Genomic DNA, 25,841 nt, shown 5'->3' with positions numbered 1-25,841 from the left:
ATACTGCCACTGAGAGATGTCACATGCCCAAGATCACACAGCCAGTGAGGGCTGGGACCTGCACTCAAGACCACAGGTCTCTGGTGAAAGCCCACGCCTGCCCCTAACCCCAACTGGACTTGCTGTGCAGGCGCCCCCTAACCTGTTCTGCTCAGTGTTTCTACTGCATCTTGGTGTGGTGGATCCTGGGCGCCCTTTCTGGATCCTGTTCTTGCCAGCCCAACCCAAGACATAGCTCTGTGATGTCCGGCCTGCTCATTTTACCCAGCGTGGTTCACTCCTCTCATCCACAGCACTTACAGCCTTAACTGTCCCATGGGACTTAATTTTGGTTATATTTCATTGGTGTTTAATATTGCATGCACTTTGATTTTATAAAGACCTAGCTGTTTTGCCCTTTTATATCATTCACTGCAGAACTTAAGAATGGGCCATAGTAATTGCTTTACAGTTGTTTTTTGAATTGATTTTGGAATATACATTGATGTGCTACAAAAAGATTCTGACTTTCCACAGAAACAGGAAATTCTGGATCTCTTTTCTTCAGTGCTATATGAATGTGTGACCCAGGAGACCCCGGAGATGTTACCTGCATACATAGCAATGGATCAGGTATGGTTCAAAAAACCTATTCCAATTCTGATGAGATTTATCTTGTACTTCACATAACATACGAACAGTGAGGTAAGATTCTCTCTATATCCATCTCTTTAGTTTCTCATTTGCTTTTAGAATTTTAAAAAAGGAATCCCTATCAAAGTTGAAAGCTCTGTACAGCTTAGAGTTTATGATGACAAGTGGGGTTACTCCAGGGGTTCGCCTCTTCTGGCCTCTTCCTCTGACAAGTAGAGGAAGAGCACGTTCCCTTCCTTTCTCCCCTAGCATCCTCATGTCTCTTGCCTTCCTCCTGATAAAGCCTCTTCGTGGAAAAGATTATGCAAGTGAGCAGTAAGTGAACAAACGGTGCTCTGATGATAGCAGTAGTGTGCAGTTACACCTGCGTAATTAAGCTCGCAGAGGTTACAGCATCAGCATGTGGGGATTTAGGGAGCTGGAGTTCATTTTTAAATTTCTTTCGTCTTATTGTTGTTTTAAAAGAGCCTAAAAGGGGTAATGCAGAAGATAATGCTCAACAGCTTTGCTAAAGGATCGGACTAATTTATTCACTTTAGGTTATTAGTAATAAATATGGCTTTTTAAATACTGTCATATCTTTCAGACTCAAATTTGCAGTTAAACTAAGCCAGTAGTTTTCTAACTTGGCTAAAATTTATCTGGGAAATCTTAACAATTCAGATCCTCGAGTCCTATTCCATAGTTACTGAATCAGAATTTCTGAGATGAAGTCCAGGATCTGTAGTTTTAAACAGCCCTTCGAGTGACTGTGATATAATGAGTTCACAGATGAGAATTTGGGACTCAGTGTCTAAAGTCAAAGGAAGTAATCTCTAATGGAAAAATAATCTCTACTGAAAAACTGAGTAGGAAAACACAGGAGATAATTCCCCAAAACCTGTGTTAAGTAACAATCTTAATTAAAAGGCCAGTTCCAGTGTAACCGAGTAGGCCTAGAATGCCATTATTGTCAGGTATCCACCTTTTTGGTTGATAAGTATGAATACATGATGTCCACACTGGTACTGCTTCTCACAGTATCTCTCTATACAACAGCCAAGTAATGAGTTGCATTTTTTAGTTGCTGGCTGAGAGTGTGTTCTCTTTTTACACTCTGAACCTTCTTCACCCCTTGCAGTTGTGGGTGTGTATCTAGAGAAGAACATCCCTTCTGGTTGCAGCCTTGGTGACTTTGCAGATGGGTCCCAAGAACAGCACTATCAATAATACTTTTGCCTTCTGACCCCCGGAATCCCTGGCCTGATCCTGGCCATGTCATTGTACCCAACCTGGGTTTCCCAGAGGTGACTGGCTGTAGACCTATTGGTCTTCATTTTTCAGAGCCATTGAGCCAAGAATGAGCTCATTTGCCTTTGCTGTTTTTTCACCTGAAAGCTGTTCATGTTCATTTTGAAGAGAGTGGGCCATGTATGTAAACCCAGTAGGGGGCTCCTCTGTGGGGCAGACTGCAGCAAAACCCAGAATGGGTTCCCCTCTGCCCTTTATTGATCTTATGAGGCACATTTAAAAAATACTCTAGTATACAACTCTGAGGAAGTGACAGTTGCATCTTTACTCTTTCATTAAGTAGATTGCTGTTTCTCTTTTCTCTGCAAGGCTGTAAGAAGACTGGGAAGAAGAGAAATGTCCGAGACATCTGAACTTTGGCAGATAAAGTTGGTGTTAGAGTTTTTCAGCTCCAGAAGCCATCAGGAGCGGCTGCAGAACCACCCTAAGCGAGGGCTCTTTATGAACTCGGAATTCCTCCCTGTTGTCAAATGCACTATTGATAATACTCTGGACCAGTGGCTACAAGGTAATAACAGCATTGCGCCCTTTGTGTTTTTAAGCTACACTGGGACTCAGGTGTTTCTGTTTTGACCTTTTTTTTCCATTGGAAAGCAAGATAAGTCTGAGTACAATCCCGAATGGCTATAGATGTAGTTTCCAGTTAGATGCATTACATTGATTATCTACTTTAACTTCTTTAACAAATATATTTAACTCTGCTTTATAAGCCACGGGGAGAATATACATATAGCATTTTAAATACCACTTGACACTTAGGAACTTGTTTTATCTTTTCTAACGTCAGATCATGTTCCTTTCCAGTGCCTCTCTCTTCTGTTTCTTAGGGGTGTGGCCTGTCACCTACCTGAGGCCCTTTTTTCTGCCTTTACCTTGTGTACACTGAAAACTTGATGTGGACTTAGAGTGAATGCTTCTTTTACCAGTTCTGTGAGTCAGTCAGTGAGGACCTGGGGCATATGTAACTGGCTTTCTGTCAGCGGAAGCACTGCCTTGTGATTGCAGGGAGACTGTGAAATTACTCCTGACAGTGTAGAAGTAATCGTGGGAGGCGAGTGATGGGGCCTTTTGATATATGGAAAGCTGTTTGATGTGTAATATATGCCTGAAATTGATTTTTAATAGTTAACCCCTTGATCTTTTTATTCTTTTCAGTTCTAATGCTTCCAGTATGTATCTGACAGCAACTTGCTTTGAGTAAATACTAACTCTAGTGGTATCAGTAGGAACAGTTCCTAATTCTGTAAAGTTGTTAGTAACTGGTAGAACCCAGGAATTCAAATATAATTATGTTTAAAGCTATCTGCGTGTTCCACTACACCTGGCTGAGGCTCCGCTGCCTGCCCTGCCCCAGCCTCCGGGTGACTGATGCTCCCAGGTCCCAGCTGCTCTTGCTTTTTCTGTATTTTAGTTAGACAAGAGATGGGAGTGAGGGGGAGGTGGAGGAAGGGGGAAGAACGTTAGTTTGAGCCTGTCTTCACCCGGCTTTAGAGCCGGGGTGGGCTCTGCCCAGGCACTGGAGGTGCAGGGGAGGAGGAAGAGGGAGACCCACTAGAAGCGGGGAGCCTGCCAGGGCCCCTCCCCAGAGGAGGGAGGTGAGGGTGGAGGCGGGTGGGGAAGTGGTTTTTGGCAAACATGAGGGGGACCCTTGCCTCCCTATTTCCCATCTGCACCCATCTCTCCTCCGATATGAATACGCTATTTGTTTCTTTAAAAAAAAATTCCGAAAAGATTTAACTGTAAACCAGATTGTGAGTGATATATATGGAAAACAGCAATTTCAAACTCCCAGTGTTTATGTTTAACACCTGCATGTGCTCTGGTATTTCTTCTTGGGATTTGAAAGCTCGTGCAGTTTCACAATTTCTAAAAATATGATAATCGTTTTGTTCTCATGTTTGGGAGAAAAATACATGTTATTTTATAGGTGTTGATGTTCTTTTTTACTTCAATTTAGTGTTTGATCACCCATAGCAGACCCTTGCTGTTGATAAGAAATAAGTCCTTAAACCTTTGCAGATTCTCTGATTTGCATGTTTCATATAATGTGATGAAGCTTTGGCAGTGACTAGAGCGTTCTCTAAAACAGTGCCCTGAATTGCTTTCTCCTCACTGCTGTTTAGGGCATTTGGTGGTGGTGGGTTACAGCGTTGTAAGTAACCTTCACCAGCTTTGACTTGCCACTCTGATTGCCAAAAATGTGTATTTATTTTTTTATTTAAAAAGAACTATCACTTAAAAAATCTCTTGGGCTTCCCTGGTGGCGCCGTGGTTGAGAGTCTACCTGCAGATGCAGGGGACACGGGTTCGTGCCCTGGTCCGGGAAGATCCCACATGCCGCGGAGCGGCTGCACCCGTGAGCCATGGCCACTGAGCCTGCGCGTCCGGAGCCTGTGCTCCGCAACAGGAGAGGCCACAACAGTGAGAGGCCCGCGCACCGCAAAAAAAAAAAAGCCTCTTAAGTATGTGGTCTCCCCTCACAGATACTATTAGCTTTGGGGCGGAGAACAATAAATTAAATGCCGATGCAGAGGCCGTGTGACAGCACTGGAAACTGTCATTCATATTTGTGTCTCAGTGAAATCACAGATGAATATATGGACTTTAAAGGTGGCTCACTAGTAACCCAAACTATAGCCATGAAGTCTGGAAATGGAGCAGATTGATCATATTGTGTACATGTTTTGTGATTTATCTCCTCAAATGGATTTTAATTGAACAAAGAAAATGGGTTTAAAGTTGAAGAACTTAAAAAGTTTTATTTACTTTTATATTTTATTATGGAAAATTTAAAGCATAATGCAAAGTAAACATAATAGTATAATAAATCCCATTACCCAGCTTCAACAGTATCAACATTCTGCCATTCTTATATCATCTGTACATTCACCCATTGACATGCTCAGTTCTTTTCCAAATTGTGCCATTTTACATTCCTGCCAGCAGTGGGATGCAGTGCAGATTTTGACATTGTTAGTCTGTAGTTTTAGACAGTCTACTGAATATGTAGTGGTGTTTCATTGTAGTTTTAATTTGCATTTCCGTGATGACTCATCATGGTAATTATTTTTGCATGTGTTAGTTATTCATATACCCTTTGCAAAGTGTCTTTTCAAACCTTTACCCATTTTTAAAATTGGCTGTCTTGAGTGTTGAGTTGTAGGGGTTTTTAACATATTCTGGCTGCAAGCTCTGTCAGATATGTTTTGCAGGTATGTTCTCCTACTTTATGCCTGGTGTGAGCTGGGAGTTTTCTTTTTTCTCAGCTTTAAATATGGATATCTAGTTGTTCCAGGACCACTTATGCAAAAGACTTTTCCTTCTCATTGAATTGCTCTGGAGCCTTTGTTGAAAATCAGTGGACTGTATAAGTGTGAGTCTATTTCTGGACTCAATTCTGTACGATCGATCTGTATGTCTGTCTTTATGCCAGTACTACGCTTCCCTAACTACTGTAGGTTTAGAGTAAATTTTGTAGTGTAAGTCTTCCTGCTAAAGTGGGAAATTTATAGTGCTAAATGCTTACAGTAGGAAAGTCTCAAATTACTAATCTAAGTTCTTTGAGAAATTAGAAAAAGAAAAGCAAAATAAACCCAAAGCAAGGATATAAGAGCTGAAATCAGTGAAATTGGAAGCAGAAAAAGTGTAGAGAAAATTGGTGAAACAAAAAGCCAGTAGGCAAGGGCTTCCCTGGTGGCGCAGTGGTTGGGAGTCCGCCTGCCGATGCAGGGGACACGGATTTGTGCCCCGGTCCAGGAAGATCCCACATGCCGTGGAGCGGCTGGGCCCTTGAGCCATGGCTGCTGAGCCTGCGCGTCCGGAGCCTGTGCTCCGCAACGGGAGAGGCCACAACAGTGAGAGGCCCGCGTACCACAAAAAAAAAAAAAAAAAAAAAAAAAAAAAGGCCAGTAGGCATGAGAAAGTCGTTGACGAGGAACTGTGAGCGACCGCGCTCTCTCCTTCCTCTCTTGACAGGCTGCCACAGCAGGGTCTCCTCTTGCCTCCTTTATCACCCCTCCTGCTGCCACCCCCAGATGCTCTCACTCCCACCAGACTAACATCCTCATGTCAGGTTCAGTGGACCCCGATAGTCTTCCTGTCGCTCCCTCTCATTCTTATGGAAACAGACCTCCCTTGACCTTTGTGACGGCACACTTTCCCAATTCTGTTTTTAAAAAAAAAAACCCTCCGACCATTCTTTCTTAGTTTCATCACTTAGTTTCACGGTCATTCCTTCGTTACCTTTCTGGGAGTCACCCTTGCCCCTTCCTCTCCCTCCCTCTCCTGTCTTCTACGGTAGCCAATCCATTACCACATCCTTTCAGTCCTAACTCTTAAATATCTCCTAACTCTGTCCACATTTTGCTGCTTCTATCCGAGAACAAACCGTGATTATTTCTTGCCTGGACGACTGTTGCAGCCTCCTGCAAGTCTTCCTGTTTTTCATTCTCATCTCCCTCTCACTGTCTCTAGTCAACTGACAATGGTCTTTCAAAGAGTAAACAGATTCAACACTTCTGCTTAAAACCTCGCAAAGGCTGCTGATTCAGTTGTGAAAAAAATCTGTAGCATGTGGCCAGCAGGCCCCGCATGACCAGCAAGGCCTCTGTCTCCCTCTACAGCCTCATTCTATACCACCTGCTCCTCACAAACTCCACTCAGGCACCCTGGTCCCTTCCAGTTCCCCGAAAGCATGGAGTTCTTTCTCACCACGGAACTGTTGAATGTGCTGCTTTCCCTCCCGAGAACCTTTTTCCTCTCATTCTTTGCCTGCCCAACTCATACTCATTCTTGCAGCCTCCACGTACATGCCCCTTCCACACAGGCCTTCCAAGACCACACTGCCTCAGGCAGCTTTCCTGCCATCTTTATATCTCTCTTTCTCTCTCTCAGCCTTTTTCTCTGTATCAAAATGCCTTTGTCTGCAAGTAACAGAAGGCCTGACTCAGCCTGGCTCCAACAATAGGACACCTATAAACTTACATAATTGGAAGTCCGCAGTTACGGCAGGCTGCCGCTCCAGTGGCTCCAGCTCCGTTTCTCTGAGGTCCCATCAGTGACAGTCTGCGCCGTGACTTTATCCTCAGAGTACTTCTTTCTGATGGCAATGAACTGACTGTAACAGTTCCTTGCCTCCAACTCAGAGGAAGAATAGAGTTGCTTCCAGGAGCTTTGCCATAAGAATGAGGAGTTTGTTTCCCAGAAGCCTCTAGCAAACATGTTCTCAAGCATCTCCTTGTGTCTCTGGCTTGCACTGGAACTCGTGCACATTCCTCGATCAATCCCCGGGGTAGAGTGTCTCTCTGAATGGCTTAGGTCTGCCTGTCCTTGAACCAGTCACTGTGTCAGGGAAGTGGGGTTGCCCTGATTGTCCCAGACCAGTGGTTCTCACAGTGTGGTCTCTGGAGCAGCAACAGTGGGATCACTTGGGAACCTGCTAGAAATACAGTTTTTCTGGCCCCATCCAAGAAATTGTGGGGACCCACCCATCTGTGTTTTAATCAGTCCTCTAGGTGATTCTGATGCCTGTTAAAGTTTGAGAACCTCTGGCCAAGATAAATCAGGATCCAGTCCTGGAGCTGCAGTCAGTCCCCTCAGATGTGACAGTGGAGGGAAGGGTGGTAGAATGGGTGTTTGGGGAGACGACCATGGTGACCACTGCACTCTCATGGCACTCATCACAATTTATGATTAGCATTTGTTTGCATCGTTAGGTATGTAGTATCTCCGTCCCCCGCAGCACTCTAAACTCCGCAGTGACGGGCACTCTGTCTGGTTTACCACAGTAGCCTTAATGCCCAGTACAGGACCTGTGTGGTATATGGTAAGTGCTCAATGAGCTCTTGATGAGAAAATAATAAAAAGAAGGCGTTCCTTGTGCCTCTCAGCTCTGTAATCGATTGGTTCTGTTCCATGTGTGCTTCTCTCACAGCTGGGGGTGATGGGTGTGTGCACGCCTACCTCAACGGGCAGCCCTGCGAGGAGTCGCAGCTGAGCATGCTGGCCTGTTTCCTCGTCTACCACTCAGTGCCAGCCCCGCGGCACCTGCCGTCTATAGGACTAGAAGGTAATTGCACATCTACATCCTCTTTTCAGTACCTGTATTACCCGCTGATGGGTTTAGTTTCTTGTTAGGAGGTGTTTCTAAACTGAGTTATTTTCTCCAGTTAGGTTTTTGGCTTCATTCATGTTTGGGTATTATTTTTCAGAATTTTTTCTGGAAGAAAAAAAAACAAACCCCAAACTATCCGAATTTTACACATGCATAAACCTTTATTTACGTTCAGAAGAAGATGGATTCTTCACAGGGCCCCAGATACCAGTATATACTAATAAACTAAATGTTCGTATTCTTTTTCTCTGTTAATTGATTTTTATTAAAGTTATTTTTCTGTATTTTTGGGGTTTTCAGTTTGGATTTTTTTAAAACACATAATATTAATTTCTAATATTATAAAGCTTTGAAATGATCAGGTACCTAATTTTGTATGTATTGACATTTGATTGTTTTCATAATAGAGAGTTTAAAATCTTAGCATCTAACTGTATTTTTCAGAATATGTAATCAGATACAAAATTTGTCCATTTAATCATTTAAACTTAAAAGTTTAATGATATTACTGATTTATAGCTGCTTTGAAAACCTCAGATGAAAATGCACTATTCAGAGACTTCTGTTGCAGTTATGGCCACAGTGGAATTGCTCGCATTAGACTCACTCTCCTACAAAAGCAAATATAAAAGTGGACAAACTACATAAAGTTTAAAGGAATTGGTGGCAACCATAGTGACCAGACTTGATTGAGAGACAAGAATTCCTGAGAGAAGGGACTCATTTGAGGAGCTCCATATTTACTCTGACTTTCTCCCAGAGGCATTTGTCAATTCATTACAAGAAGTAGAGTCCCAGCAAAAAGCAGCAGTGCTACTGGGCAGAGGAGCCAGAGGTTGGATTAATGATTGCCCAGGGCTAGAACTTGAGGAGCAAAGTCCCAGATAGGAGGGGACAAGAGGAATAATAACTCAAAAACCTGGACACACTCTTCCCTTGAGGCATTTGCCAAATCTTAACCTGCACATGCGCAGGATAAAACTTCAAGAAATCTAGCAGAAACCAGGAGGCTAAAAATGTGGGCAATGATTCCAACAACAGCATAGTGCCAAGGAGACAAAGGGCAGTACTCAAGGCCTGCCAATCCCAGACATTCACATGAAACAGTAGCAGGGCCAAGCCCTAGCAGGAAAGGTAACACTGAAACACAGCAGACCTAAAATTAGCCTAGAGCAGAATTGAGGAGATCTGCTGCATGCTACCTCCCTGATAGAAGAAAAATTAACCTGTATAGGAAGAAGAAAATGTCTTAAACTTCTACAGTTTTTAAATCATAGTATCAGTGTTGAATCACAATTAAAAGACATAATAGGAGTAAAAGGTAAAAGAAAGAGACTTGTATGTGATCCAGATATTGGAGTTATCAGACTTCCATAACTCCAGTATCTGGAGTTACTATGACTGATAACTGACTAATATTTCCAAGAAAATAGAGGAAAAGATACAGAATTTCACCAGAAATCTGGAATCAGTGAGAGTTAATTGGAAATTCTAAAACTGAAAAATATAACTAAAATTAAGAAATCAGTATATAGGGAATTCCCTGGCAGTTCAGTTCTTAGGATTCCATGCTTTCACTGCCCAGGGCCAGGTTGACTCCTGGTCGGGAAACTAAGATCCTGTAAGCTGTGTGGGTGCAGCAAAAAAAAAAAAAAAAAAAAAAAAAAACAGGAAAAAAAAGAAAAAAGAATTCAGTGTGTAGATTAATTAACATATTAGACACAGCAGATAAATGAACTGTAAGACAAGTGTGTAGAAAATAAACAGATTGAAGCACAGAGAGAAAAATGAATGGAAAATTCAGAAAAGAGAGATGTGGAACATGGTGAAGAAGTCAAACATGCATGTAGTTGAGATCCCAGAATATGAGGAGAGAGAACATGAGATAGAAGCCGTATTTAAAGAGACAGAGGCTAAGAATTTTGAAAAATGGATGATGAACATCAACCTACAGTGACCCCTGAGCAAGATAAATACAAAGAAAACCACACCTAGTTGCATAAAAGTCAAGGTACTAAAAATAAAAGAAGAAAAAAATTGAAAGCATAGACTTCCTTTTTCATCCAGGATGGAGTAACAGAGATGTGATTTACTATCCTGCCTGAAAAAAGAAAACAAAACAACACAAAATAAACAAGCTGAAAAAACAACAAAGAAAACTGGACGCTGCATATGAAACAATGGCTTTTGAGACGTATATCAGGTAATGAAGAAGAGTGATCCCTGAGAGATGAGAAACAAATGACATAAGCCCTGTGATTGGCCCTAAAAAGCTAACAGCCTTGAGAGTTTCCAGACTGTGAAGGAGGGAGAGGGAACCCAGGAAGAGCCTGGAAGACTCCTTCAGTTGAGGTGATGGAGCTGAGAGTACAGGGAGCCAAAGGAGCTAGAATTTACATGCTAGAGTGCCAGAGAGGAGAGAGCTGCACACAGAGAACGCCAGATGTCTGCAGAGGGTCCCCCTCAAATATCAGAAGAGTCCTTACTAATCAGCACATGCATGTGAAGAAGTTTCCCAAGGCTGAGGGAAGAACTGTCCTAATGGATTAGAGAGAACCAGTTTGAACAGGTTCAGGAACAGTGTCTGTTCCCACAATTTCACAATTTAAGGGCTGTACTCAGTGTGGTCTTGCCTCCATGATGGGAAATATTTAGCCCTAGACTAAAATATTTTAGCCCACTTTAAAAATCTTAAAGGCATGACACAAAAGGATCAAACTGCTTTTCAAGTAATATAACTATATCCTGAAAGCTCAAGAATACAGAAATACGAAAATATCCAGCACCTATGGTAAAATTCATGATGTCTGGCATACAAAGAAACAGGAAAATACAGCCTATAATGGAGGTGAGAAATCAATTACAACTGACCTGGAATTGACATGGATGTTAGCAGACAAGGACATTAAGACAGTTATTATAACTCAATTCCATATAACATTATTCCGTATTTCAGAACATTAAGAGATATGGAAATATAAAAAGAATCTAACTGAACTTTTAGAGGTGAAAACTATAATTCTGAGAAAAACACACTGAATGGGATTAATAGCAGATTAGACATTGCAGAATAAAAAAAAATACTGAGTTTGAAGACATAGCATTAGAAACTATCCAAAATGAAATGCAAAAAGAAAAAAATTAAAAAAAAAAGCAACAGAGCATTAAAAATGGAGTAAGCTCTGGGACTTAAAGGACCCAATTTACATGAGATTGGAGTCCCTTAAGAAGAGAAAAATGGGGGAGAGGGACAGAAAAAAATACTCGAAGAAATAATGGGTGGAAAATTTACAAGTTTAATGAAAACTGAGGTCCACAGTTACAAGAAGTTCAATGAATCCCAAGCCTGAGAAACATGAAGAAAGTTGCACCAAGGCACATAATAACCAAATTGCCTAAAACTAATGATAAAAAGTCTTCAAAGCAGCCAGAGGAAAAAGACATGTTACAGAGAAAAAAATAAGAGTGATAGCATATTTTTCATAGGAAACAATGCAAGTGATAAATTAGTGGAGTAACATCTGTAAAGGACTCAAAGGAAAACCACTATCTAGTTAGAATTTTATACCCAGCAAAAATATCTTTCAAAAAAAAAAAGACCATGAAATAAAGCCTTTTTCAGACACACAAAAGCTGGGACAATTCATCAACAGCAGACCCACACTACTGGAAATGTTACAGTAAGTCCTTGAGGCAGAAGGAAAATAGTGTCAGATTGAAATATGGATCTACACAAAGGAATGAAGAGCATTGGAGATGGTAACTACATGGAGATATACATAAGGTTTGTTTCTTTTAAAAATACTTTTTAAAGATAATTGACTTATAAAAATAATAAAAATGTACTATGGGGTTTATAAAATCTGAAAAGCAAATGTATGACAATAATAGCTCAGAGGCTGGGCAGGGAGAAATGGAATTACAGCCATAAGGCCCTTATACTACCTGTGAAGAGGTATAATCTTACTTGAAGGTAATCTGTGATAGAGATGATACTATGAATCATAAAGCAACCACTAAGATAAGAAAACAGAGTTAGAGCCAATAAGCAATAAGGGAGCTATAGTGGAATCATAAAAAGTACTCAGTCCAAGAGAGAGGAAAAGAGGAAAAGGGGGAACCAGAGAACAGACAGAGAAAATAGAAAACAAATGGCAAGATGATACATTGAAACCTAACCATAGTGATAGTCACATTAAGTCTGAATGGTCTGGGGACTTCCCTGGTGATCCAGTGGTTAGGACTCTGTGCTTCCACTGCAGGGGGTGAGGGTTCAATCCTTGGTCAGGGAACTAAGATCCCTCATGCCGCGTGTTGTGGCCAAAAAAAAAAAAAAAGTCTAAATGGTCTGTTAGAGTCCACAGTGTATCAGAACATTGGAGATGTTTTCCATAGCTCATATGTATTTGTTCTCTGTCTTTGAGTTTTAGCAAGGTCTTGGGAACACTGTGGATAACAATTAAATAGGAAATCTCTCTTAATTCCTGTTGAGGTTTATTAAACACATTTAATTCACAGATTACTGGCAGAGTCGATAAAAGGAAATACTAAAGAGAAATAGTTGCTTTCTTCATATTTTGTGCAGCATTACAACTCTTTCTTGTGTTAGTTATGCTTTTATCAGAAAGCCACTCGATTCATATCATGAGACTCTTCTCTGTCCATCTTCATGGGATCATATGACCCACCTGTACACTCTGCTGTCTGCATGTCTACTAGGATGCTTGTTGTGGCTTAGAGACTCATCGGGATCATGTATGTGTATATGTTGGGGCTGAGGAAAGGGAACTGTGGACAGTGGCATGTGGTGAGGATGGAGGCAAAGAGGAAGATGATGCTTAATAGAATTTGCAGGTCATACACTTACTGCGTCCCCTTAGAGCAGTGGTTCTTGACCTTGGCTGCACATCAGAATCACCTGGGCAGCTTTCAGAGCTCCAGACCCCAGGCTGTACTCCACATAAATTACATCAGACTCTGTTGGACCAAGGTTGGGAACCATTGCTTGTTAGAGGAAGAGGCTTTAGATTAACTTCTCTGTTACTCATTTTGAGCCTGTGTCTTTTTTTTTAGGTAAATTATTAAGTGCATGGATTATGGTAATTGAGGATAGATGGGCACATTTATTAATTATATTTAAGTAATATATGTATTTAAACAGTATTAATAGTTTCACATATGGTTACAGGTCAATTTCTGAAGTACAGAATGGATAAATTAAAATTTTATATCAAATCATACCCTATAGTGCATTAGGGAATTTCATAGTTTAAATATTATCTTTCAGTAATTGTTTTCAAACGGAAGAACGCCAGCTTGAAATGTGATTATGTGTCTGAAGCTTCTTTGAAAGAGGATGTGTCGCTGAATTTATTTAGATACGTGACCCCTTCCCTCCAATTGTATTTCTTTAGGGAACACAAGTTTCGCAGAACTCCTCTTCAAATTCAAACAGCTGAAGATGCCAGTGCGAGCTTTGCTGAGATTGGCTCCTTTACTTCTTGGAAATCCACAGCCAATGCTTATGTGATCATGTCTGGTGGTAAGCCTACCCTGAAACGTGACTTTTGCACAAAAGCGTGCCCAAACAACAAAGCTAAAGAAACCTTTATAAGTTTTATAATATAACTGGGGGGGAAATGAGCTGCACAAACCTCAATGCATTTTAAAATCAAGGGTTTTAAATATCCTAGAGACTGTTGCTGTTGGCATTAACATTATGAGAATATAAAAATGAGTGAAAATTTACTTTTGTAAATAAAATTTTTTGGTTTGTTTTCAAAACTCTTGATGATTACTTTAGTTTGGGGTTTCAGAGAGTAGAGCAGTGGGGGCTGAGATGGATATTAGTTTTCGAAATCTTTCAAAAAGATTTCAGGTGATTCAGGTGAAGTGACTTTATGCTCAGAAATGCAAAGTTTTTAAAGAAGCTCTGTCATATAGTTTTACTTTCTGCAGCAATGAAGGGCTTTTAGCATTTCCTAAGGTGTCACCATAGTCTTGTCTAAAGTAAGTTCGTACGTCCTGTGACAGTGCCAGGCATCCTCATAGTATGATCGATCATCTTAAACAGGAGGAGATTTATACCCTAATGAAGAATTACCCAACATGAAGCCTGCTCTAAATAGAAAAAATAAGAAATTTCCACTACAGAGAGGTCTTCAGAAATTATATTTTAAAATAAAAGTGCAGGGGTTTCCCTGGTGGCGCAGTGGTTAAGAATCCGCCTGCCAATGCAGGGGACTTGGGTTTGAGCCCTGGTCCAGGAAGATCCCACATGCCGCAGAGCGACTAAGCCTGTGTGCCACAACTACTGAGCCTGCACTCTAGAGCCCGCGAACTACAACTACTGAGCCCGTGTGCCACAACTACTGAAGCCCGTGCGCCTAGAGCCCGTGCTCCACAACAAGAGAAGCCACGGCAATGAGAAGCCCGTGCACCACGACGAAGAGTAGCCCATGCTCGCCGCAAGTAGAGAAAAGCCCGCTCACAGCAATGAAGACCCAACACAGCCAAAAATAAAATAAATGAAATGAAATAAATAAATTTATTTTTAAAAAAAGTTCATTTTCACCCAGGATTTAGAGAACATATGTCTGTATCAAGTTTCTGGACCAGATGCTGAGGAAGGGGATTTGTATAAAGGTGTCTGCAGCTTCAGGTTTCCAGTCCAGGAAGAAGGCGGCTCCCTGCTGTCCAGATACTGATGTGCCCTCTGCCTCCTAAATGGCCGGTGGGACCGTAAACTGGTCGAAGCTGCAAGGTCCATCCAGTGATTTCACGTTTCCACACCCTGAATTGTGGGGTTTAGCTTTAAAAGTAAAAATGAAAGCAAATAGAAATGTTTCCATTGAGAGTTTGACAAAAACCCATGTGGTGTTTGCTCCTGCAGAGGGGGCTTGCGTCCGGAAGGCGTGCATCAGTGGTTCTCTTCAGACCTTCACTGTTCCACCTGTGTGCCCGCCCCGGGACTTGCCCCTGTGTGTGAAGCATAGGCAAGGTGGCTGATAGGGAGGGTGAACTGTGCTTCCTTCACACTTAAAGAGTTTTTTCTTCTAATTAAAAAGAAAAGAAAAAAATTAAAATGGTAGGTTATGGAAATTCCATTTGAATCAGGGTATAGAGAACTCAGCACTGGGCAGCTGTTGCTGTCTGCACTCTCCATTGTTTATAACTTCTAAGCTTTTCTCTGATTGAAGAATGACTTGAGTTATTTGCACACGTATGAACTCTCGTGTACGAAGGAGAACAGTCATTGGAATGCTGTCAACAAAAGCAAAAATCAGGCTTTCTAAGGGAGAGAGCAGGATGGAAGATTGCAGATGGTCTGGAAACAGCATTGTCTTTATATTTGGGGCCTCCCGAGGAGCACAGATGATGTTCTGGACAGTCTGCTCCGGAGCAAACATGTCAGGATCATCGCAGAAGTCACTGCCAGCTCTTTGTGGGCTCTCAAAAAATCTTGGGAGTATGGCTCTCACCATCCGGAATGTTTTAGCCTCCTCACAGCCATGGCAGGAAAGAGCTGGGGAAACGCATCCAGCGTTGAGTGTTTTGGCCCAGAAGTGGCCTATGTCACTTCTGGCTACAGCCTGTTGGCGTGAAATAAATTGCTCCACCTTGTACGTGTTCTTTCACAAAGGGGAGAACTAGACACTGGTGAGTACTGGTAATGTCTGTCACAGTATGATTCCTCACTTGTCCATCCATCTTCTCTGCTTACACAGATGGAATGCATGTCATTGCCTCCATAGATGGACATGATTAAAGAAACAGTATACAGTCACACACACACTCAGGTTATTACTGTTTCCCCGACGGATGCTGACATCTGTGCTCCTCGCTCGAGTGTCTTCCAAAGGAGTGAAGGCACGAACTTGTGGCAAGCTCTGAGGCATAGACACCAGGCCTTAGCCGCAGGACACCATTGGTGTAAGCCTCACAGAACTTCTCCTTGGTGCTGCGTAATCTTACTTGAATAAGGCCACTTTCTCACCCTTTGTCTAGAAACCAGCTGACTTCACAGCATATGGAGAGGGGCATGTCCCAGCTTAGGGGATCTCCTGACATCCTACAGGAGGCAGGAAGGAGGGGGGCTCGCATCTCTCAGCCTGGTGGTCAGTGTGCAAACACGCTTGGTGGGAGGCCGGTGAGCCTGCTGGGCTGTAGACAGGCCCGAGCATGGGAGCCAGCATTGGACTGGAAGCCAGAGCCTGTGGGAGCCGAGGCAGGAGTTGTCAGAGGAATGGACTTGTGACAATTCCAAGGGAAGCACATGCCAAAGCCCAGTCTGAGCGACCAGAGTAGGCCAGGCCGGGAGAGGATGTTGGGAACTGGGTGAAACTGAAGGCCGTGGACCAATCTGAGACCAAAGCAGGAAGACTTTGTCGCCTCCTTCATACAGGGTTGGGGGCCTCTCTTCTGGGTTCCCCACCCTCATACTGACCAAATCTTGGGGAAAAATGCCTCACTGTATGAAGATCTCTCCAGTTAAGCAATAGGGGAGGGGACAGGATTTGGTCACCTCTGTACCCCTGTGTCTGCAATTTTTAACCAGCGGTGGAAGGAAGCAGAGGTGAGGTCGGAAAAGCACCCCCTCCACGTGGAGGCCTCTGTCAGCACTTACTGCGCCCGGCAGATACCCACGCTGGTTCCGAAGCTTCCCAGGTGACTTTTCCTGCTTCCAAGGCCAGGTTCCCCCTACTCCAAAATACACTGGTTGCTTCTCATTACAGTCACAAGCTTCCGAAAAGTCTTTTTCGATAAAAGAAGAGCCCCTAAAACCACATCCTTGATTTTGCCTGTGGATAAGGAAGACTTGCCTGTTCTCCATCCTCTTGCTTTGCTCCATCTTATGTTCTTGAGTGAAAGTGAGGCTAGGATGGAAAGTGGGGGCTGCTCAGAGGGCAGGACTTTCAGGCCCCAGACGAGGGGAACCCATCTATCAGGCAGCTGCACCAGAAGCTCCCTCAGGTGGCATCTCGTCCTGCCCCTCGTTCTACAGCTGAGACCCGGAGGCTCAGGGAGGGGTGGCTGGCCCAAGTCCGCACCACTCCCCATCGCAGCCCAGACCAGCCTGGGCGCCCAGACCACGCTGTTTCTACCCGAGAACCTGGTCCATTGCTGCCTTTCTTCCTGGTCCAGTAGACCCTCAGGAAGAGGCCGGTTAAATGTAAGTTACAAGGACGTTGCACCAGGCAGAGTTTATGAACACCTTTAAAAAGCAGACACACCGACTCTTCCTTTCTCTGTGCATCTTTGGAAAAACAAAGGCCTTTGTGTAATTTCTTGGAATTAGATTAATTGAATTAGCCTGTGTTGCTTTCTTGGTCATTACAACAACTATCTTAATTAAAAATTTTCTCTTTTAGCTGAAAGTATTTCTTCCATGGTACATTAAAACATGAAGTAGGAAATTTAGGAAAAGAATTAATTTCATACTAAGCTCAATAAAAGCAATGAAAATCTGTAAATAAGCACATGTTCTTAATTTCCGCTGCTTTTACTCCAGTACTCAGGTGTGAAGTGTCTCGCCTTGCCTCTGTAGTCAGTGGCGCCATCCTGAGTCTTATGCGCAGGTGCAGGGCCTTGGGACACTGTGGACCGTGTGCTTTCAGAGCCCAGACATGCCAGGTGCTGATCTGTGGAGTCACCTTACTGGGGGACTCATCACAGGGACGGTGGTTGGAAGCTAGTTGGTGCCACTTGTTTTTCTTTCATTTGTGTTTATTTGTGTGCATATCTTTCACTTATCAAGAATATTTTAATTCTGCTTACTGTGCCATTTCAGAGATTAAGAAGATATTTTGGGCAAATGTGTATAACTCTGGAGTTGAGGGAAGAATCCTTAGCAAATCCACTGTAATTAGCATCCCTGGCTGCAGTCTCCTGCCTGGTAAGATCTAGATGAGAGGAGCTCCAGCCCTCAGGCGATGAAATCTCTGCGGGTCCCCAGAGGAGGGCACAGGTGCTGTCTGGTCACCTCCCTCCACACCCCCTCTGTCGCACTGGTTCACCTGTAGGTCATCCCCTGTGCCCTGTGAGGGGCCTGGATGTCAACTCGGCGTCTTCACCACCTCCTCCTCTCTCCTTAGCCTCCACCTGTGTTTCCCGTATGGGACCAGGTAAGAGTGTGCCGTTGGGAGGTGCCAGCGAGAGATGCCCAGGCAAGGCCGGGAGGTGGGAGAGGAGGCGAAGCCGTTATAGGCGGACACGAGGGCAGATGGTGCATACCTGGCAGCAGGGCGTTAATACCAGCTCTGCCCGGGGGCCCCGCCTGGAGTTTCTGGAGGTTTGTTGGGGCTTCTTCATCCTCTGCTCCAAAAACCCCTCCATCTGCTTCCCTTTATCAACACCCTTTCTGCTTGAGTTCCTGAGCAGACGCTGTGATGCTGTGTGGGATGTAATGACCCAGATGTGAACACAGCCCGTCCCGAGTCCCCACCGCTTGTTCTCCCCTGGGCTTTGCTTATGGAGTTTCCAGGCCCTTGGTTGTCTCCCCTGAGCTCCCAGTACTGTTCACTTGCCTTTTCCATTATCAGACACTCAGCTGTTCTCTGAAAGCCCCAACTGTCTCTGCAGTTCTGTAATCCTTGCACCAGCTCCCCCGAATGGCACCAGCCTCAGTGCTGCAGCAGCAGTGACCCCCCGAGTGGCCTTGGGTTTCCCCTAACATGCTGAGGGGACTCTCTGACTAAAGGAAGAATGGGCGACCTTTTAGCTGAGTAACTGGAACGCCTTGGGGTTGGCCCCATTTGTGTCAGGCTTCCTGGGACGGAGTCACAGGTGTGTGGATGGAGACATAGTGTGGCCCATTGCCCAGTCCTGTTGGTTCTGGGTTTGCCCCTCAGCGGCCACCTTGAGGAGAGAACCAACCCTTAGCCCAGCTGCTTCCACCTTGGCCTTCTGGGGCAGCACAGACTGGGTGTCACAGACTGAAAAGTACCGTGGTCGTTTGCTGATGGAGGTTTTGAGGACTCGAGGAAAATGCTAAACCTTCATGGGATAGAGAGCATTGAACAACTGTATTGCTTCCTGAAAGGAGTCGGCTTTTTACAAGACTTGACTGTGAGGTTCCTGGGAACCTTACCAGAAATTTCTTGGCAAAATTAGACATTTCCAGGGGAAAAAAAAGAGACGAAGAGCTAGATAGTTTCTGTCTGGCAATTGCAGTGATTACCCAGTAATACTGTGTAGCAGCTGCCCAGTAATAAAACTTCCTACCTAAAGGGGGCTATACGTATAGAGAGCTGTAAACCTGAACATCCCTGAGCAAATCAAGCTGCAGTGGACCAGCCCAGGCCCTGGGATGGCCTTTAATGCTGGACAGGTGCCCCCGGGGCCCCCCACCCCGACCCCAAAGACCTTCTTGGTCTCTCTGAAGGGTTTTGAGCCTTAATTTTCCTTCCCCTGGTGTAAAAATCCCAATTCCTACTCTCAGTTGAGCATGTCTGTTGGTGTAGCCCTCGCACCTCTGATGATTTAAGGACAAGCTCTTACAAACCACACAGCTGGGTTTTGCTTTGTGATTCAATCTGAAGATCTTTTTCTTTTAGTGTTGAGTTCAGATTTACTAATAATAAGGTGTGTCTAGTTTTTATATTTCTGTATTTATACCGCACTTCTTATATTTACTGTGTATCTTTGGTCTGTTTTCTCTGCTCTCAAAATTTGCTGTATTCATGACTTCGGCAGTTAGGATGGCTCATGTTTTTGTGACTGCATTTAACGGTAATGCCTTCGTAGGATTCCTTGAATCCCTCTTTTCCTTACCCGACTTCCACTGTCTTGTTTCCAGCTTTGATAGCACCCTGGCACCTCCCCACCTCTCCCCCAGGCAGCATTCATGAGCCCCTCCCCTGCTCTCTCCCTTCTCTGAGTGTGAAGGTTGGGTTATTTCTGTAATGTCAGAGTGAACGATAGCATACGATTCCCCCCTTCTGTTCCCACTGTGTGTGAGTCTTAGGTCGGCCCACTGATGTTCTCCATGCCTTCCCTCAGTCCTCCGGCTGACAGTTCCCATCTCTCCATTGGGTAAGGCTGCTCTCCAGCAGGTTAGATGCGGACTTCCTTCTCTCTCCTCAGGTGTTTCTCTCCTTCCTGTCTCTGCCTCTTTTCCTCACTACCTTCTAGTTGTTTCTTTGGGCTCTTCTCAGGTTCCTCCTCCTTGGTGGTCCAGGCCTCTTCCTGACTTTCTGTCCCTTCTCCCTTTGCCCATCCTCAGTCTCTGTGGAGGCTCCTGCTCTGGTCTCTTGTCTCCCTTGGGTGCCCCCCTCCATGTTACTGCTAGATCCTTTCAGAGTACTCAGGGGTCAGGGCCTTTGTCAGCTGACACCCACTGGAAGGCTGGGGGGCCATCGTGCCACTGGCTGGTTTCGACACCCCAGGTTCAGGCTGCCATGGTCTGCGGGCCTGAGGAGAGCTGGAGGCCCAGTGCTGTCCCTCTACAGCTGCCTGGAGGCCCTGTGGTGGGGGAGGGAGAGGGGGCGGGAGCTACAAGCAGAGAGAGAAAGTGAGATCAGAGTGGAAGGCAGACCCCCCAGCGAGGAAGCTGTCGGCACCACAGCACAAGGTGCGTGTAGGACAGGGGGTCCGGGAGAATCAGCTGTCACCCTCGTTGCTCTTATGCGTGACCAGATCCAAGAGGGGCCGCGGATATTTTTCTTTCTTTCTTTTCCTTCTTGTAGTAAAAACACTATTTTCTTTCGAATTTTGAGACTCCTGATATATACAGTAGGAATATGTAGTCCTGACATATTCTTGGTCCTCAAATAAAAACCTAGGGGATGGATGAAACTTCATACCCAATTCGGTTTATCTCAGAACACACTTGCCCTGCTTTTCTCTCTCCTTTTCTTTCTCCTGGGGTCAGAATGGGCCCCTGCAATGAGGCAAAGGGCGGAGGGCTCAGCTCACAGGACTGTCCTAGTACAGCCGTCTGCCCAAGCAGGGGGTTCCTTATGCACTTCACAGAAGGTCTCCCTCCACTTCAAGTAAATCCACACATAAAAACGAAATTTAAGCCAAGGAAAACAAATGCTAAAGCATGTGATGCTAGTCAGGTGATCGGTCTGTGCATGTGTCGTTTGTCACGGGCTTCCTCACAGCTCTGCATGTGTTCTTGTTTCCTTTATTATCCAGCGAGCTTATTTGTTCAGAGACTAGAGAGCCCTAGGAGCTCCTTCCGTCCACGTGAGGCTAGACCCTGACACATACTACAGGGACCCAGCTCAGGGCAGCTTGCGTCAAGTGGGAGCAGAGCACACAAAACCTTTGATGACATGTTGGAGTTAATTGTTTTTTTTTCCCAAGAGCCACCATGGTAATGGCTCCTTTTCCAGAAAGGATGACCTCAGTGTTTTTCATGTATTTATATTTAAAAATCAACTCAGATCAAAACCCTGCAGAGGTTTTCATTCACTACTTAGATCAGCATTTCCAAGAGTTTTCCTAAAAAAAAAAAAAGAAGAAAAAAAAGAAATTGATATGCAAATTGGGACCTTGTATAGCATGGTAAATGATTCCATAGTTGAATCCATTTGGAGAGTTTTTGTATAAACACAGTAATTACTTTCTGTACCATGGGAGTTCGCAGGGCCCTTACTAGGCTAACAGTGCGTTAAGGGATGCAGTGGCACTTCCAAGTGACCACCAGCCCTGGAGGTGACTGCAGGGCACGGGGTGGGGTTGTCCCCACCAGGAGGCCCAGTACTCACCTGGACCACCTGCAGCCCCTGCTCCACTCCTTGGGAACCTAGGGGACGCCCTGGCGCACCCGACTCCAGACCCAGTGATGTGGGTTCTGGGCCTGGATCTGAAAGGGAAGCACAGCAGGGTGAGCTCCTGGAGGAGGGGCCCAGCCCCTCCACCTCTGGGGGTGCGCTCCCCGGCCCTCATCCCCGACAGACCTCCTCACACAAATCCGGGGTGACCCAGGCTCGGTGCTCCATCGCATGGAAGAATTCCACCTTCAGCTTGAGGAACTCCTTGTAGAGGTCTGGCCAGTGCTCCCTGCCCAGCAGGAACTGGAAGATGCTCCGCTTGGATGTGGGGTTGTCCTCCTCCATGTCGGAGGCGATGTAGCTGCCATCAGAAAAGAGGGCTAGCTGGTCCCGGCCCCCACAAGGACTCAGGCGAGACAGTGGAGAGAGGCTGCTGAGGTCACCCTGGAGGAGCACCCGGGTCCACAGAGGGCAGGACCGTCCTCAGCACCAAGGCTGCTGGGCCCATGCTGTGCCCGGCCCAGGTCAAGGTTCTGGCTGTCACCATTTCCCTGGGACTTTCTACCTCGGGTCCCTCAGTCTCTGGGCAGCAAATGGTATTTCCTGGCTACGTTCGTTATCCCAGGACCTTCCTCCTTGCCTTCCCCTGCTCTGACCATGTGACCCCTTGAGGGCCTTGAACCACCACTGGGGGCCCTCAGGCATTGCTCACAGGGCCAGGAAGAAGTGGATCCTGTTGTAGAGGTGACCAGGCAGCCCGACACGGCCGAAGTACTCCACCACCATGGAGAGCAGGTACTGCGTGGAGACAGAGGGCGGGGGAGGGGCGGCCAGGGGTCGATGGCAGGGCCAGTGTCCTGAGCGGGCCATGCACCCCACCCCCATCCAGAGGCCAGGTGGGAAAACCACCCAGGGTGGGCCTTGCTAAGGGACTCATGGCCCTTTGACATGTGGAGATGAGCTGATGGGAGGCCAGGGAGGAGATGCCCAAGGGCCGGGGCACCGACAGTGTGTCCTTTCTTCCTTTCTGGCGCCAAGGGCGGGTCTCTCCAGGGCCTCTGCTCAGGCAGACACCTTGTCCTCCGTCCCCACCCCCAGGGGGTGGTGACACTGCAGACCCCTTGGTACCTCATACTTTTAGTGCTGTGGGTACCTTGTCGGACACTTTCAGGAAAATATCAGCTTCCAGGAAGCTCTGGATAACAGGGTCCTCTGTAAAGGAAGGGAGACGTGATGAGGGCCTCGGAGCAGCCCTTCCGGGAGCAGCGAGCCTGGGGCTGTGGGACATTTCACAGGGAGGAGGAGAACTGGAAACTTCTCCCAGTTCCTCTGCTTCAGGAAGTAGAGGCAGCTCTGTTTCCCCAGGAAGGCTCAGAGCCTTAGCAGTGACAAAGCTGCTCCTTCCATTGACCCAGGGAGAGCGAGTCTCAACTGTGGGGCAGGGACTTTGCTATTGTTATTTAATCTTCAACACATGGGTGGGTATGTGTGTTTCATAAAGAGATATGACCTGGTTCTCAAAGTTTAACATAACTTTCCTCGAGCCAAAGCTTGGGTGTGGCCTTGGGCCTCTGGGCACCACATCCCTGTCACTTCATCATACTGTGACTGGACAACGCTTTCCTGCCCCACTTGATAACTGAGCATCCTATGTGGGCAGTGGAGAGTTCATACCCTCCTGGGCGGGGGTGGGGGGCACTGGGCATTCTACCGTCCTTCTCCTGGACCCCCTTCACTTCCTGCTGATAATGACCTGGCCTCCCCTGGCCCCAGCAGGCTTATCTGGGAGTAGAGTTGTCCTTGGAGGTGCCATTCTCCAGCGATGGCCTGAGAACGCCAGGTCCTCCTTGTCTTTCACACCTTGCCCCGGACAATGGCATTTACCCAGACGGGAGGATGGAGGGGTCATGGATCATTTCGCCCTCCCTGAGCCTTGTCCAGGCGGCCTGGCTCCCGGAAGGGCATTGCTTTCTGTGATGATGAAAATATTCTATAGCTTGCTGTCCAGTACGGTAGCCATTAGCCATGTGTGGCTACTGAGCTTATGAAATGTGGCTGGTGAGAACCAGGAACTGAATTTCAGAAGTTTATTTTAACTCACGTAGAGTTAAATTTGAATAACTGCATGTGGCTAGTGGGTGCTGTATTGGACAGTGTCAGCTCCGTGTCATCCCCCAACCTGCCACACTCGGTCCTGCCTCTGGTCCTGGCATCACCTTCTCTGCAGACCTTCCCTGAGTATCTGTCACAAAGCTCTCCGACTCTTGCTCACAGCCCATCTCTAGGTGTCATTGCCTTTTCCTTCTCTGCGTTTGTCACTGGCTGAGAGCAACTTACTTCTGTAATTTTTTTTGGTCTGCTCCCACTCTGAGCATAATGGCAGCGAGATCTAGTTTGTCCTTTCATCACTGATCTCTAAAATCTTAACTGGAGGGAATAAATGTGGGCAGGGGATTCCTCCCTTGATTTGTCCTAAAATGTCTTGATAATTGAACAGTCAACCGTGAGTCCTTTTTTCCCTTCTCCCTCCAAGAACTTGTCTCAGATGAAAACCCATCAGCACCGCAGTAGAACTGTGGAAACAGAGTGATCTGCTTCTGTGCCACCTGGACACCTCACAGCTCTGAGCCCCAGGGGGAGCTTTGGCTATGATCCCGGAGCCTCTGGGATCCTCGGTGTAAAAGGGACCTGACACTCCACTGGCTCAGAGCACAGACCCAGAAGCCGGTAGAAGGCCTCTTGGTCTTCTGGACGATAACTGGATCTTCTCTTGCTCATCCTGAGTTTCGTCCCCTCAACATGATTGACAGTCCACATGCTCCTCCTCTGACTGCTCTTCTTCCAGGACGTCAGCTCGGAGACCACTTCCGAGAGGGTGGGGTTGGAGGCCAGGGGGCTGCTCTCCTGGGGGGCTGCAGGAACAAGGCTCTGTGTGAGCACAGACCTGACCCACCTGGGAGGTCCTGAGTCTTCCCTTGCAGCTCACCCTGAAGGTTGAACCCTGCCTCCTGAGGACAAGACAACAAGTGGTTACTCAGCAGTAACTGATGTTCTGTTCAGGGCCGCGGAAGCTGAGGACACCACACCTCCCTTGACATACATCAGTCTCTTCCTCTTCTGGCCTCGCATCCTCCTGGTTCTCTGCTCAGAGACAGCCTCTGGGGGGGCAGAACTGGAGGCCAGAGGGCTCCCACCCTGAGCAGCTGCCAGGAGAGAGGAAGGACCCTGTGTGATCAGGGGAGGGACCCACCTGGGAAACACTGTGCTCTTCCCTTCTCACTCACCTTGAGTATGTTGCATGTGACATCTGAAGTGATAAGAATGACCATCACCCCCTTTGCACTTTGTCTATAAAGGAGCGTAGGAACTGAATTAATATTTACCTTTTTTTGCCAGGGGAAAACTGCTCTCCTGTGCCTCTTTCCATGGATCTTTCTGTGGGGGGGGCACCTCTATGGAGACAAATGTGAAACTCTCTGGTCATCGATGTCTTTAATAACTACAAAGGTGAACAAGATAGTGACCTCCTGTCTCACCCTGGACACCCTTTCCCCTGCCCTGCAGACCCACACCCATGAGAGTCCAGGGAAGAGGAAGTGATGCTGGAGCCATGATGATCTATCACCTTCATTCATTCAGAGAGCGGGGATAAGTGAATGACCACACACACCTGGCTTCCCTTCCATGCGCTGCTTTTCCTCTGCCTTTTCTGCTGGGTCCTCTTGGCTTGCAGCCGTCTCTGAGGCAGCCGACGTGGAGCTCAGAGGCATAGTCTGTCTTTTCTGGGTACAAAAAAATGGAAAGAAACCAACTTGATTCTGACCAGGCCATTTCTTTCCGCTTAACCTGCTTCTTGTGAGACCTAATAATAATTAAAATGGCAATGACATTAGCTAACAGTAATTGCTTAGTAAACTTCAGATATTGATTAGTGCATTGGGATTACCTCATTCAATCCTTACAAGGAGGTGTGAGGTAAGGTGTATAACTTGCCTGTTTACAGATGAGGAAATGCTGACCTAATTTGTCTAGGATTTGCTCCTTGACCATGGCTAGAACTCTTTGGACTTGGGATTAGAACTCGT

The 25,841-nt window shown here is 45.8% G+C and overlaps 2 protein-coding genes across 2 annotated transcripts in view; one reads left to right on the top strand and one right to left on the bottom strand.

The window, feature by feature from the left end:
* The window catches only part of ANAPC1 (anaphase promoting complex subunit 1), a 101,932-nt gene extending 88,113 nt beyond the window's left edge, over positions 1 to 13,819 (top strand). The window contains exons 45-48 of the mRNA XM_060169087.1: positions 517 to 612; positions 2,233 to 2,431; positions 7,856 to 7,990; positions 13,450 to 13,819. Coding sequence (XP_060025070.1) covers positions 517 to 612; positions 2,233 to 2,431; positions 7,856 to 7,990; positions 13,450 to 13,565 — 546 coding nt within the window. The 3' untranslated portion in view covers positions 13,566 to 13,819. The remainder of the gene's footprint in view (positions 1 to 516; positions 613 to 2,232; positions 2,432 to 7,855; positions 7,991 to 13,449) is intronic.
* Positions 13,820 to 20,320: 6,501 nt separating this feature from the next.
* On the bottom strand, positions 20,321 to 25,526 carry LOC132531907 (putative speedy protein E7). The gene is made up of 6 exons (XM_060170011.1): positions 25,427 to 25,526; positions 24,474 to 24,668; positions 22,910 to 22,968; positions 22,469 to 22,554; positions 21,943 to 22,117; positions 20,321 to 20,527 (listed from the first exon to the last, which is right to left on the bottom strand). The coding sequence occupies exons 1-6, from the start codon at positions 25,524 to 25,526 to the stop codon at positions 20,321 to 20,323; spliced, it is 822 nt and encodes a 273-aa protein (XP_060025994.1).
* Between the last annotated feature and the right edge of the window lie 315 nt (positions 25,527 to 25,841).

The sequence above is a fragment of the Lagenorhynchus albirostris genome, chromosome 13, assembly GCF_949774975.1.
Source record: "Lagenorhynchus albirostris chromosome 13, mLagAlb1.1, whole genome shotgun sequence".
In the NCBI taxonomy this organism is placed as follows: Eukaryota; Metazoa; Chordata; class Mammalia; order Artiodactyla; family Delphinidae; genus Lagenorhynchus; species Lagenorhynchus albirostris.
The sequence above is the reverse complement of the archived record's forward strand: the minus strand, read 5'-3'. Positions and strand labels throughout refer to the sequence as shown.

Excerpts from the sequence above, each read along its gene's own strand:
- LOC132531907 (XM_060170011.1), bottom strand. The coding sequence starts at position 25,526 with ATGCCTCTGAGCTCCACGTCGGCTGCCTCAGAGACGGCTGCAAGCCAA. Across the intron at positions 22,555-22,909 it reads TCCTGAAAGTGTCCGACAAG|TACCTGCTCTCCATGGTGGT; the intron begins GTACCCACAGCA and ends GTCTCCACGCAG. Across the intron at positions 22,118-22,468 it reads ATCCACTTCTTCCTGGCCCT|CTACATCGCCTCCGACATGG; the intron begins GTGAGCAATGCC and ends TTCTGATGGCAG.